The sequence below is a fragment of the Hypanus sabinus genome, chromosome 15 (assembly GCF_030144855.1).
Source record: "Hypanus sabinus isolate sHypSab1 chromosome 15, sHypSab1.hap1, whole genome shotgun sequence".
NCBI classification, from domain to species: Eukaryota; Metazoa; Chordata; class Chondrichthyes; order Myliobatiformes; family Dasyatidae; genus Hypanus; species Hypanus sabinus.
In genome coordinates this window covers 39,795,874-39,808,591 of record NC_082720.1, presented here as the reverse complement: position 1 = coordinate 39,808,591, position 12,718 = coordinate 39,795,874, and the positions used below count along the sequence as shown (strand labels likewise).

The following is a 12,718-nucleotide window of genomic DNA, read 5'->3' as shown; positions in this document are numbered from 1 at the left end:
GTAAACACCTGAATTCAAAGTAGTTAGAATGCAAAATACTTAACTGCAGAAGGTAAAAAACACAGATGATTCAGAAGGCTAGAAGAGTACATGAAAGAAAAAGAAAAAAAGACTTGGAGGAAGAATGACAGAAAAGTTCAGATAATTTAAGATTATTTTAGAAAACCCAAAACTACCACACAATAAGTTATTATATAAGATTAGAACACCTTAGCTTAAGGGTAATATACTGGCTTGGATTAAGGATTGGTTAACAGATGACAAACAGCTGGAATAAATAGGACATTTTCATTTGGAAGATTGTAGATAGTGGGTTTCCAGAGGAATCAGTGCCACTGCTTAAGCTGCTCACAATCTAAAGTAATGATTTGATGAAGGGAACTAAGTGCAATATGTCCAAGAGTTCTCATTCCCAAAGTTGTATCGCAATGGGAATTATGAGCAAGTCAAAAAGGTTCAGGAGAATATAAAGCACTGTGTAAAATTCTTAGGCACCCTAGATTTCTTTTTAAATATAAGGTTTCGGATGGTATGGCCTCCACAGAGACCTGACCTCAATATTATTGAACTGTCTTGGATTCCCTGGAGAGACAGAAACAAGCAAGACAGCCGAAGTCTGCAGCAGAACTATGGCAAGTTCTTCAAGACGCTTGAAACAACCTACCAGCCAGTTCTTATATAACTGCATGACAATGTAGCTAAGAGAATTGATGCAGTTTTAAAAGCAAAGGGTGGTCATATCAAATATTGATTTGATTTTTACTGTTTACTGTTCCTTACAGTAATTTTTTTGATATTTAGAAACTTTTCATTGTATTATTTTTGAAAGCATCTTCGCTTTACAGATATTTTTAAACATGTGCCTACGACTTTTACACAGTAGACAACATGAAAAATTCTGTAAACATCCACATGGTAGAAATAATAGAAAAAGCAGACTGTTTTCTAAATGGCAAAACTTGGAAAGGTGATGATGCTCTGTAGGATTTAGCTGTTCCCATAAATGAATCACTAAGAAATAATACGTAGGTTCAACAGCAATTAGGAGGACAAACTACACATTAGTTATTTCGGAAAATAATTTGAATACAAGTGTAAAGGTGTCTTACAATTACATTAGGACCCAAGAAAAGAAATAGCTATGATAGATTGCAGGGCAAAGCAACATCTCTAGATCTTGGAAGAACGAGAGGCTATCACACAAACAGCATGACATTCTTTCAGAGCTTAAAAACACTGATGCAGGGAAAATGCTTTCCCCCTTGATGGGGGATTTAGAACCAACAGTCATTTAAAAATAAGGTGTGAAAAGAACTTCAATACAAGGGCACTGAACCTTTGAAATTCCCGATCCAAACTTTCTTTAGCAACAGGGCAACTACTGGGATAGAAGGTGAACATGTCTTTATGACACTTGTTGAAGAGCTAACTCACCAAAGAAAATCAGAGCAGACCTTCTAAACTTCCCAATGCTAGATTTTGATTTCACATCACTTACATTTAAAAAGGAACATCATATACACAAGGAACCAACAGTTTACTGGAAGTTTAGATCATATTCCACTAAGCTTGCCACACTGCTGGGGTAAATTCAGTAGGGGAATTTGAGCTGCAGTTCGTAATTATTTGTAAAACATTTTAAACAGCAATTAAAAGTGCATCAGTAACATTTTTTTGCCAAAATTATTTCAGTTGAAACTAATTAACATGGTGATTTCCTCACAGAGAAAATCAAATATAGTTGTGTTAACCCATTGATACATCAGATTTTAATATTCACAACTATAATGGCCAATTCCCATCAATTCATACTTGCCATCAAAACAATTCTGATCCTAATCTGTTTCTTAGAAGTTTTTTCTTTAAACAAATTTTCTATTTTTATCACCAGCTATTCCAAGCTATTTATAAATAATGGTCAAATATGGGTAAGTGAAAAAGTTTGAAGTAGCTTAATAAATATTTGGAATTTTTTTAAAAATCTGAGTTTACCCATGTTGTGTTTACCAACTTAAAATAAAAACTAAACTTTCTTAAAAGTTGAAAAGCAATTTAAGCAGTTATTTCAAAACCTCTTAATGCTACATTATAACATCTATAAGAATACCAATCACTCTATAGATGAGTGACAACGTAGACTTACAAATTTCAATAGGAAAGTGTTCTCACGCAGAGCACCAATACAGCCAGCAAATCCAAGAATGAACATGACTCCACCAACAACAATGAACAACCAGACTGGGTCAAATCCTCCCAGGTCTGTGATAGAAGAGATATTAGAAAGCACACCCTGAAAAAGAGTATTACATCTGATTATCATTTAAAAAGGTGCACTAAACATCCTAATATCTCTATTTCCAATGAATTTCAAATTCAGAGTGGAAAAATAGTCTAATTTTCCCAAACACTACAAAGACCTAACATTAATAATCAATTCTGTCCTATAACAGAAACTGGTCAATGCATAAAAGATAACAATTGATGTCACTAAGAAGGTATTTTCTATTGTAAACATCTTTTACAGACAGATTAGAGAATCAAGAAACAGTCAAGGGGCTTCAGATTTGTTTTGCAATGCAAATCTAAGTGAATACCCATATCTTAGTAAAGGTTTTAAATAGCTAATCAGTCTTCACACTTCTGAACATAAACAAGTTACCAACAGAGAAATGTGTAAATGACATGAGAATAGTAAGGGACAAAATGCATGACAATATTACAGTACGCAAATAATATATAGGAAGGGTGAAGTTGCCAGTGTAGAAACTATACTGGTACCAAATGAGAAAGAATCACTGAAAACCTCCTGAAGATGAATTACCAATTAAAAATACACCACATAATGTTACTTGGCTAAAACAAAATGTTATTTCAGTAGATAATTACATTTTATTAATAAATGGTATAAAAATGTGCTGAAATAAGATTGAGTTCATAGCAGAAGTTAGTTTGGGTATGTATACAGTGGCACTATGAAGTTTTGTGAACCTTTAGAATTTTCTCTATTTCTGCATAAATATGACTTAAAATGTGATCAGATCTTCATGCAAGGCCTAAAATGAAATAAAGAGAACCCAATTAAATAAACAAACACAAAAAACATTCTTGTTCATTTATTTATTGAGAAAATTACAAATATTTGTTGGAAAAGTACGTGAACCTTTGCTTTCGGTAACTGGTGTGTCCCCTTGTATTGCAATAACTTCAACCAAATGTTTCCAGTAACCATTGATTAGTCCTGCACATCAGCTTGGAGGAATGTTAGACCATTCCTCCACACAAAACTTTCAGTTCATCAATATTCCTGGGATACCTTCCATGAACAGCCCTCTTCAGGTTATGCCATAGCGTCTCAACTGAGTTAAGATCTGAACTCTGACTTGGCCATTCCAAAACATGAATTCTCTTCTTTTTAACCCATTCTGTTGTTGATATACACTTGCTGCATCATCCAACTTCTATTAAGCTTCAGATGACAGACACTACCCCGACATTCTCCTGTAAAATGTCTTGATACAAATTTTCAATTCATTGTTCTCTCAACAAGTTGCAAGCGGTCCAGGCCCTGAGGCAGCAAAGCAGCCCCAAGCCATGATGTTCCTTCCATCATGCTTCACAGCTGTTATGACATCTTGGTTTTGGTGCCCTTTTTCGTCCAAACATGGCAGTGTACATTTCTGCTAAAATGGTCAACTTTTGCCTCATCTATCCACAGAATATTGTCCCAGAACCACTGTGGAACATCCAGGTGGTCTTTGCAAACTTGAGACATATAGCATTTTTTTTTTGAGAAGAACAGTGGCTTCCTCCATGTTGTGCTTCTAGTGATTTCTGCAGGTTTTTTGCTGTTACCCTTGGGTTCTTTTTCACCTCCTTCTGCATTGTGCTCTTGGTGTGATCTTCGCAGGACACCCACTTCTCGGGTGAGTAGCAACGGTACTGAATTTTCCCCTGCCAGGTCTTTAGAAATGCTTTTGTATCCTTTTCCAACTTCATGCATCTCTACAATTCTTCTTCTAAGGTCCTCTGAAGGTAGCTTTGATCGAAACATGGTGCATATAAAGAGATCTTTATTAAGAAGCGCATTCTCTGTCAGTAACCTAACTTTGCGTGGCTTTTTTAAAGGGCAGGGTCCCTCTACAACTCACACCTCCAATCTCATCTCATTGATTGGAACAGCTGACTCCAAACAGCTTTTGTAGAATGCATTACCCCAGAGGTTTATGTATATTTGAACCTCGCTGTGATTGTTTAAATGGTGTACTTAGTAATGACAAGCAGTAGTACAATTGTTTGTGTGTTACTAGTTTAGGCAGATTATGTTTGTCTATTATTGTGACTTAGATGAAGCTTTGACCACATTTTTTTATATAAGTAATTAATGCAGAAAACCAGTTAATTGCAAAGGGTTCATAAACTTTCTCACAACTGTAAATATATGGAAATATAACGTACATTTGTTTGGAAGTATAAATTCCAAAAGTTTTGAAAAATAGAAAATTACTATATTCTGAAACAGAAAGAAAATGGAAATCTTCATCAGGTAAGTCAGCATCTACAGGTAGAAAAACAGACTAATGAACTTTCAAAGGATCTTACAAAATGAAACCAGCAGGTGCTCCAAGGACATTTACAGTGTTACGTAAATTCATTACCTTTGTTTCTTCTTGAAATACTTAAGTGAACATATTTACTTAATATAAACCAAACTTAAATTGAGTGATTAAATTCTTAAATGAACATTCAAACATTCCATACCATACTACCTCTTCCCAAGAATAGATTAAGATGATAAAAATTAAGATAATCAGCTTCAAGTGTATGCATATACAAAATACCTTCTCAGCCCAAGCCCAGAGGCCTATTCCTAGGAATGCAGCTCCCAGCAACTGCAAAAGAAAACAGAATACAACAAAACATTAGGTATGCATATGCACAGCTACCATACATCAGATAATCTAAAACTTACCATTCTGTAACTTATCTGTAACAATCTCCCACCTTTTGAAACATCAGTCTGTGTACATTGTAGCAAAATGGGTTTCCTCATGGTAACTTTGGCTCTTTTGCTAACCTTCATTCTGCGTTTTCTACACATTGAAGGATCAACCAATGGTAACTGAAGGGTTTAGGTCAGTAAGGGCGAACAAGGGGTGTGGAAAAGGAACTAACATTCAATGTGCAGTACTATGTTCACTAAAGGCCAACCCCAACACTGGCGAAAAGCAGTACTTGAGAGCTATCTACTTTGGAGAGGCAGAAGGACAGTTCTGAGACACTCCCTCTTACCTCTTTGTGAGCCATAGTCCCACTATGGAATATTAGTCCCACTCTACAAATGACTGAACTCTCTTTCAAATCCATTCATTTATATTAATATATGGCTATGGGGGCTCTTATGGAGCTAGCCTAAACCCATCTCTCTGGGAGAGACATACACAAGCCCGAGCTTCAGTCCTATACAGGAGACTTCCCTCAATTACTTCTCCCCAATATATTGATGACTGTATTGATGATACTTCCTGCATGCTTGATACACAAAAATTCCATTACACATGCTACCAAGTTCTATCCAGCATCTCTATATTTGCATGGTTGATGGAATCAGATTTATACAGCACAGAAGGCGGCCCTTCAGACAACATATCTATGCTGAAGACACCAAGAGCTTTCTTAATGTCACCACTTTGTCATGTATCCTGTAAAGATATAATTCCATTCTCCCAGTTTCTTTGCCTCCATTATAGCTGCTTTCTCGACTTTCGATACCAATGCCTTCGAGATGTCTTCCTTTCTCCATAACCTTGTTTACTCCTCCACATAACAGATATGGTTTTCAACTGTATCCTTATATTTCCTATTGTTCCCCTTTCAACTGCCCTCCTCCCAGCTGGCCCAAGGACAGGGTTCCCCTCATCCTCGCATTCCATGCCCAGAATATAAACATTTTCACATTTTATCCTTACTACTTATAAGCACATTATCAATTGTCATTCATTTACAACCTTAAATAGTCCATGGCGTTTTAATGCAAATCTAAAGACGTGTGTGCCCCAGGAGGGCCCCAAACTGACGTAAAGGATGGGTGTGGAGATTTTGCCTCAGAAAGTTAATTTTAGTTCGATTATTTAAAGTCACTTGTTCTTGCAGAACACCTGCGATCACAAAACAGTTAGTAATCTGCACCAATTATCATCATAGCCTTGCAAGAAAATACAGTGGATCCATTGGGAAAGCTTCACGAGCAAAGTGATTGAACAGAATGCCTCAGAACCAACACTGTCAAAGCACCAAGGTTTTGGCTGTCAGTGAGAAATGCTTTCCAATTCAACCTTTCCTCCAAGGTTGATTTATTGGCCACACATCTCCCTTCACCTGTCATGGCTGCACTGGAGATAGATCACTGCCAATCTCCTTAGATACCTCATCTTTGCCAGGAAAGTCTGGGAAGAAGTACAATATGTATTTATTAAGATTTATCATGAAAAGCTGCACGACACAGTACACTTTTGTGCAGAGACAAGAGAATACCAATGCTGAAATTTAGAGCAAATAAAATTGCTGGAGTAACTCAGCAGTACAGGAACAGGGATTGTCAATGTTTCAGACCCGGACCCTACATAAGAAATTTGCTGAATGGGCTGCTTCCAGGGGCAGATGCTGAAACAAGTGTCAACTGTCTTTGGGAAACAATAAAACAGTTTTAAGACATCCCCAGGTATGCCCAAATCTTGCTGATGTTCTAGAAAAAGGTATTCTCTATGACTGAGTGGTGCAAATTTACACGTTCAAAGGTCCAAAGATACTGGGCACGTTCAGGTGGCTGCTGGCATTGCAAGGGCTCTAAACGGAAGGGCCATAGTTTTTGTGTAATCCTGTAATTTGTGTCTAATTCTGCAATTACATACAAATTAGTTGAAATCTGTGTTACAAAACTCATGAACCATTTGCTTTAGGATTGTTAATGATAACTAATAACATGATCACTAATAATAAGTATTGAACTGATCACTGTCGGATACATTTGAATTTTTGTCTGAATAAAGTATATTTTGAAATAAACATTGCAACTGATCAGAGGAATATGGAAACTGAATATTACTACTGACACCCAAGTTACTGTGAAGCCCAAGAGGGAGCAGGTCAAAGAATCATGAAACCCTTGGTTTTCCAAATGGGATAATGGAGATCAAACAACAGCAGCAATCTGCTGGATGAACTCTGTGGATCAAGCAGCATCTGTGAGGGTGGTGGGGGAAGAGTGTAAGAAACCGTCAACATTTTGAGTTGAATCAGTACAGACCCCCACCTAAACATTTAACAGTTCCTTTACCACCACTGATATTGTTCAATTCACTTGAGTTCCTTCAGCAGATTATTTATTGGTCCAGATCCCAGCATTGACAGCGTCTTGTGTCTCCATAAACATCGAGATTTTACATCCTCAAGAAAACTGGAAGGTGTCACTTTAACTCAATAAACTACATTCAGTTAAGGCAAAGAACTCATAAGAATCTAGACATACTTAGAGATAGTTGAACTTATACTTTTAAAGCTTAAAACTGTGACCTTCACTGAAGCAGGATGCTCAATGTGAAGATAAACAACATCCGTTGCCTGCTTGCTCTTGTCTCAAGTAATTTTAGAAAAAAAACTGAAATAAATTATTTAACAAAATTATACACCAAATAATTTTCCTCCAAAAAGTAAACAAAACATTGGCAATTAATCTGCAAAGGACAAATACCATTCCTGTTGTTTCTTATTTCAATCATAAGCTCAGAGTTCTACACGTGTCCCTCCTTTCTTACCATGAGCAATATTAATCATCAGCACAAATACTAATGATCTCTGTGAAAAAAATGTTTCTCTGATGTGTTTGTAGTAATGTCTTTAAAGTTGGAAATACTTTTAGAAAGCATTACATCTCCAAAAACTTAACTCTTTGTTAATAGCAATTTAAGACTATAACTAAACTGTGTATTTATATGTTAAAAGATCCTTATCTGGAATTCTCGAATTAATATATCTGAACAGATTATTCTTTACTACAAATTTTTTTTTGCCAGAAGTGGTCCACTTAATATGGTTAAATGCATTAAGCCATTCATTAACAGACTACAGATGCAAACATAGGGAAGACAAAATACTGAATTTCTGGAATTAAAAATTTTGGCACCTTTATAGGGCCACGTCCCAACACAGATGGTGCTGGTCAAACCAAAAAGAACTTAAAAACACGCAGGAATATGTTTCAGTCTGTACAGGTTGAATTTCCAATGAAAGTACACATCAGGAAACAAGGAAAACAGGCTCTGAAATGACCCTGTCTCTGACCCACATGTATTATTTATTCCATGTAGACTTGATCTCGCTGAAAACTATCCAACTCAATCCACCATAACTCAAATCCATCAGTTCTACTATGACTAACCTAATTCGTTACCCTTTGTTTCAATTTTAAAATATATTATATATATTTATATATAAAAATGCTTGCATCTGTATCTTCATCCTATTCTAAAATCCACAAGCAGATATGCTCCTCCAGTTTGAAACATCACAAACGCTTCACCTTTTACTGAGCATTTCGCATCTCAAACCCAAGTTGCCATGCTGATGACTCATTTCCTTTCCTTCTTTAAAACCTTCCTATTTGACCAACATTCAAGCCATCCACTCCAACACACACTTGTGCAACTGTATATCACAACACTGCTTTGAACTCTCATGATCTCATGTTAAATATGAAATATTATTACAAGATGTGGGAAAGAGAAGCTTGAAGGTTGATCCACCCACCACATCACTTGATAGGATAGCCACTATTAAATTACAGTAATTAAAAACATCTGCATGAAACTAGCCTGTAAGATTATGGACATTTACAGACATTCATTTTAGAGCTTGATGCAGCTCCTAACCTGCCAAAGCTGCTTTCCAGCTCTTTATTTTTTGGCTTCAAGTTTAAAAATCTACTTACAATTATACTTTAAATATATTGAGCATCTCCATCTGTATTACTTAGCTAGAGACACATGCATTCCAAATGGAAAACTCTTCGTTAACATCTCCAAATGTGACACCAGATTCTATAAGGGAAGAATGTGCATCAACCCAAAATAAGCCTGTGGTTTTATACAGTGACCCTGACCTTAGCCTCCTCTTTTCCTTAAGTAATAAGCCTTGCCTTTTCAATGTTTCCTTGGAGAAATAATTTCAGTAGCATATTCCATGGCAATTCCCTTCAACCCAAAAAGCTCAAAAAGATAAAACACAAGAAAGGAGCAGGACAGAGCAATGAAGATGAAGCATGGTAGGAGTGAGAAAAAATGCCCCAGAGAGAGGCTGCATGTGCTGAAGAAGAAAAAGTGCAGGAGCTGAAGCGATGATGTCTGTGGGGATGCAGAATATAAGGGTGAGGAGGGGATTCAGCCACAGAGATCATAGGGTTGAGAAAGTTTAAGGAGTAGCATAAATAGTGTGTAAAGCCAACTTGCATGGGGCAGTACAAGAGATTAATGCAACACTATACAATGCCTGCTGTAAAATCAGTTAGATTCCTGCCGCTATCTGTAAGGAGTTTGTCAGTTCTCCCTGTAACCGCACGAGTTTCCTCTGGGTGCTCCGCTTTCTTCCCACATTCCAAGGACTTATAGTTAGGGTCAGTGAGCTGTGGGCATGCGGCATTCGAGTTGGAAGCATGGTAACACTTGAGGGATGCCCAGTACAATCTTGAATGATTTAATGCAATTAACACATTTCCGTGTGCTTTGATGAACATATGACAAATAAGGCTAATCTTTAATCTGTTCATCTTTAATCTTGTGCACTAATTTATTTGTATTCTGCCAATGTATGCAAATAACCATACCTTTATACAGTAAGTGATATTGTTTAAAATTGTCCATTGGTGCCTTTTAAATTCCATATATTTAATTAACATCAATTACACAAACAGACTTGGTATTAGTTAAAATTACATCATTACAGGGCAGTGAGCAATGTTCATCAGTTAACACTGCCCTCCAAACATTTTTGTAAAGTTACCCCTACTTGAAAAATAGTGATCATTACTCTAGGTTAATGACTCCATTTTCTATACTCTGACCAACTCTGTACAGTACTCCAGCTGTGGTCTATTATATAACACAATTCCAGCTTAATCCTGTATTTATTCAGCCAATAAAATACGCTGCATGCCTTCTCAACTACCTTTCACACTACCAACATGGTTTTTCAAACCTTATTTAAGGCAAGAAATCGTGCGGCGTTGGTGCATCAAGAATTTTAATCGATAATTCAAAGTTTTTAAATAAAAATATTTTCGAATGTTATGTGCACAAAGTTACAAAATTAGCAATGACACCCTTTCCAACCACCTGCCTTTCCGTATTAAAATCAAACAAAAGCAGCTCTTGAATAACATGCACAAAGGGGAAAACAGAAACTCAAAACTAAGATACAATTGCAACAATGTTGCTTCTTTTTCAATGACCCTGATCAGGTTCTTTTTCAGCTTTTGTCACACTTCACACTTCAGCCAGAGGGAGTTTCCTAGACGCCCACCACCTAACCTTACCCTTACAGGTTCCAATTATAAAATACTGTATTCCACATTGTTTCTCCGGCCACAGGGAGTTTTGTATAAACGGGTTGCAAGTACAGTGGCTTGTTGAAGAAGTTTTTTTTTGTTCTGGACGCTATTGCCAATGCTGCGGATCAGAAGAGACTCCGCGAGCACGACTCGGACAAAAGACTTTGCATTAACACCCGACGCCGGCGTCCCCACTCACCCAGAACACGATGTTGAAGCCGAACAGCACATATTTGACGCAGCAACTAACTTCGGGTCCCTTGAAGTGTTTCCCGGACATGGTGAGCGGGAAGACGGGAGGAGGCGGACGGTGGAACAGGGAACGCCAGAGCCGACGGACGCCTTCATTCAGGATCAACACCCAACAAGAGAAGCCAGGCGCCAAGGCCCGCCCAGCCACCTCATCAAGATACCGTATGATCAAACATCGGGCTGCGTGCGCTCAACAGCCGATCAACGGGACGAGTCTGATCCAGCTCACAGCTCCATCCCGTTAACGGCCGCCCGGCCATCCATCACCCGTTCCCATGCACCTTAATCGACACTGCGCAAGTGTCCTTCGCACCAAGCGCATGCACAACTCCGTCCAGCAGGCGAGTGGGGCAAGTTTCTCGTCCCAATGAACCAGTCCGGGATCCGCCTGCACATCACCGTAGCCAATGGTTCATTCCTTGGAGCTGCCACTCTCGTGACGCAAGAAAAATCCCAATCAGCCTCATTGGTCCCACAAACATGCAATATACGAAGAACGCCTGATTACTACCTCCCTCTGAAGTTAAACAAACTGATATGCAGTTACAAGGGGCTTCTGCATGGTTAACTTTTATGGAATAAGAGGTAGCAATGTCAACAAGCACGACTTTCAAGAGAAAGCAGAAAAGGGAAAAAGCATATTACTGCCATAAGGATGCTAACCCAAGAATCAAGCTGATTACAGAAAGCTCAGTAAAGGGAGTAAATAGGATACAAGGGAGGATGAGAAAAGATCAACAACCAGCAAAGAGAATCCAAAAATACGATGTTCGCATGAGAGGAAGAGCTGATCAGAGACCCAAACGAAACTCTCGCCAGAGACAGAGGCCCCTAGGTGAGGTACGGAATAAATACTCACATCAGATTTCACCACAAAAGGCAACACCCTTGTAGTCTTGGCAATTGGCCGTAGCAGCGGGATAGAGTACTGATTGAGAAGGGAGTGGCAAAAGTTTGTTCTTCCCTTTCTCCCGCCCCCCACCCCCCATTACGGGAGGGAAATTTACGGAGGCGTTCTCCTAGGATCAGTACTAGGGTTCAACACTTTACTGCATGTTAAAGATTTGGACGCGATGTACATGATAATTTTTCAGATGTCCACACTTAGAGGTGTAGACTACATGCTAAGGAGAGTAATATTTCAAAGGAGATATAGAAAGTTTGATAAATTAAGCAGAGAGGTTGAAAATGGGATTTGCAAATGTGTTACTTTGGGTAGGAAGAAACAGAAAAAGGATACTACAAAAGAGATCTTTTGATTTAATGGAATTTTATTTTCATTGAAAGTATCAGGGCAAGTTGCGAAAGTAGTTTAAGACGACATACAGGATCTTGATCAATCCAAATCCAGCCAAGCAGCAGAGGTTGCAATAAAAAGTGGTTCACATTGCAAGGAAGCCAAAGTTGATTCACAGTTTTTCTTCCCCCATTCTGGGCAACACATTTTTAGAAGAGAGTTTAAGTTATTGGAAAGGAGGCAGCAAGGATTCCAGAAAGCAATACCTGGTATTCCTTAAATTTGACACATTCACTAGTGTATTTGCAAAGTAAATTTATTATCAAAGTATGTATGTTATCATTTACTACATGAGATTCATCTTCCAGGCATTTATAGGAAAAAGTACACTAAAATTTACAAACTATACGCAGAGGAAACAGCCAATGTGCAAAATAAACTGAGAACGAGTTGTAAAGAAATCTTGAAAGCTATAGTTAAGACACTATTCCCATTGGTGGAGGGGTGAAGTTAAAAGTTTCAAAGTCTGTCCCAAGCCTTATAGACTCATCAGGCCGGTGCTTATGCCAGTTTCCGTGGTGTGAAATGACTGAGAGGACGAGACTTCCCCCCCCCCCCACCACCACCAGATA

At 38.1% G+C, this 12,718-nt stretch overlaps 1 protein-coding gene across 1 annotated transcript in view; it reads right to left on the bottom strand.

Annotated features, from left to right (window-relative positions):
• Positions 1 to 11,222, bottom strand: part of LOC132405446 (tetraspanin-17) — a 29,774-nt gene extending 18,552 nt beyond the window's left edge. Inside the window, exons 1-3 of the mRNA XM_059990256.1 lie at positions 10,797 to 11,222; positions 4,839 to 4,889; positions 2,144 to 2,290 (exon numbers count right to left, since the gene is read on the bottom strand). Coding sequence (XP_059846239.1) covers positions 2,144 to 2,290; positions 4,839 to 4,889; positions 10,797 to 10,877 — 279 coding nt within the window. The 5' untranslated portion in view covers positions 10,878 to 11,222. The remainder of the gene's footprint in view (positions 1 to 2,143; positions 2,291 to 4,838; positions 4,890 to 10,796) is intronic.
• Between the last annotated feature and the right edge of the window lie 1,496 nt (positions 11,223 to 12,718).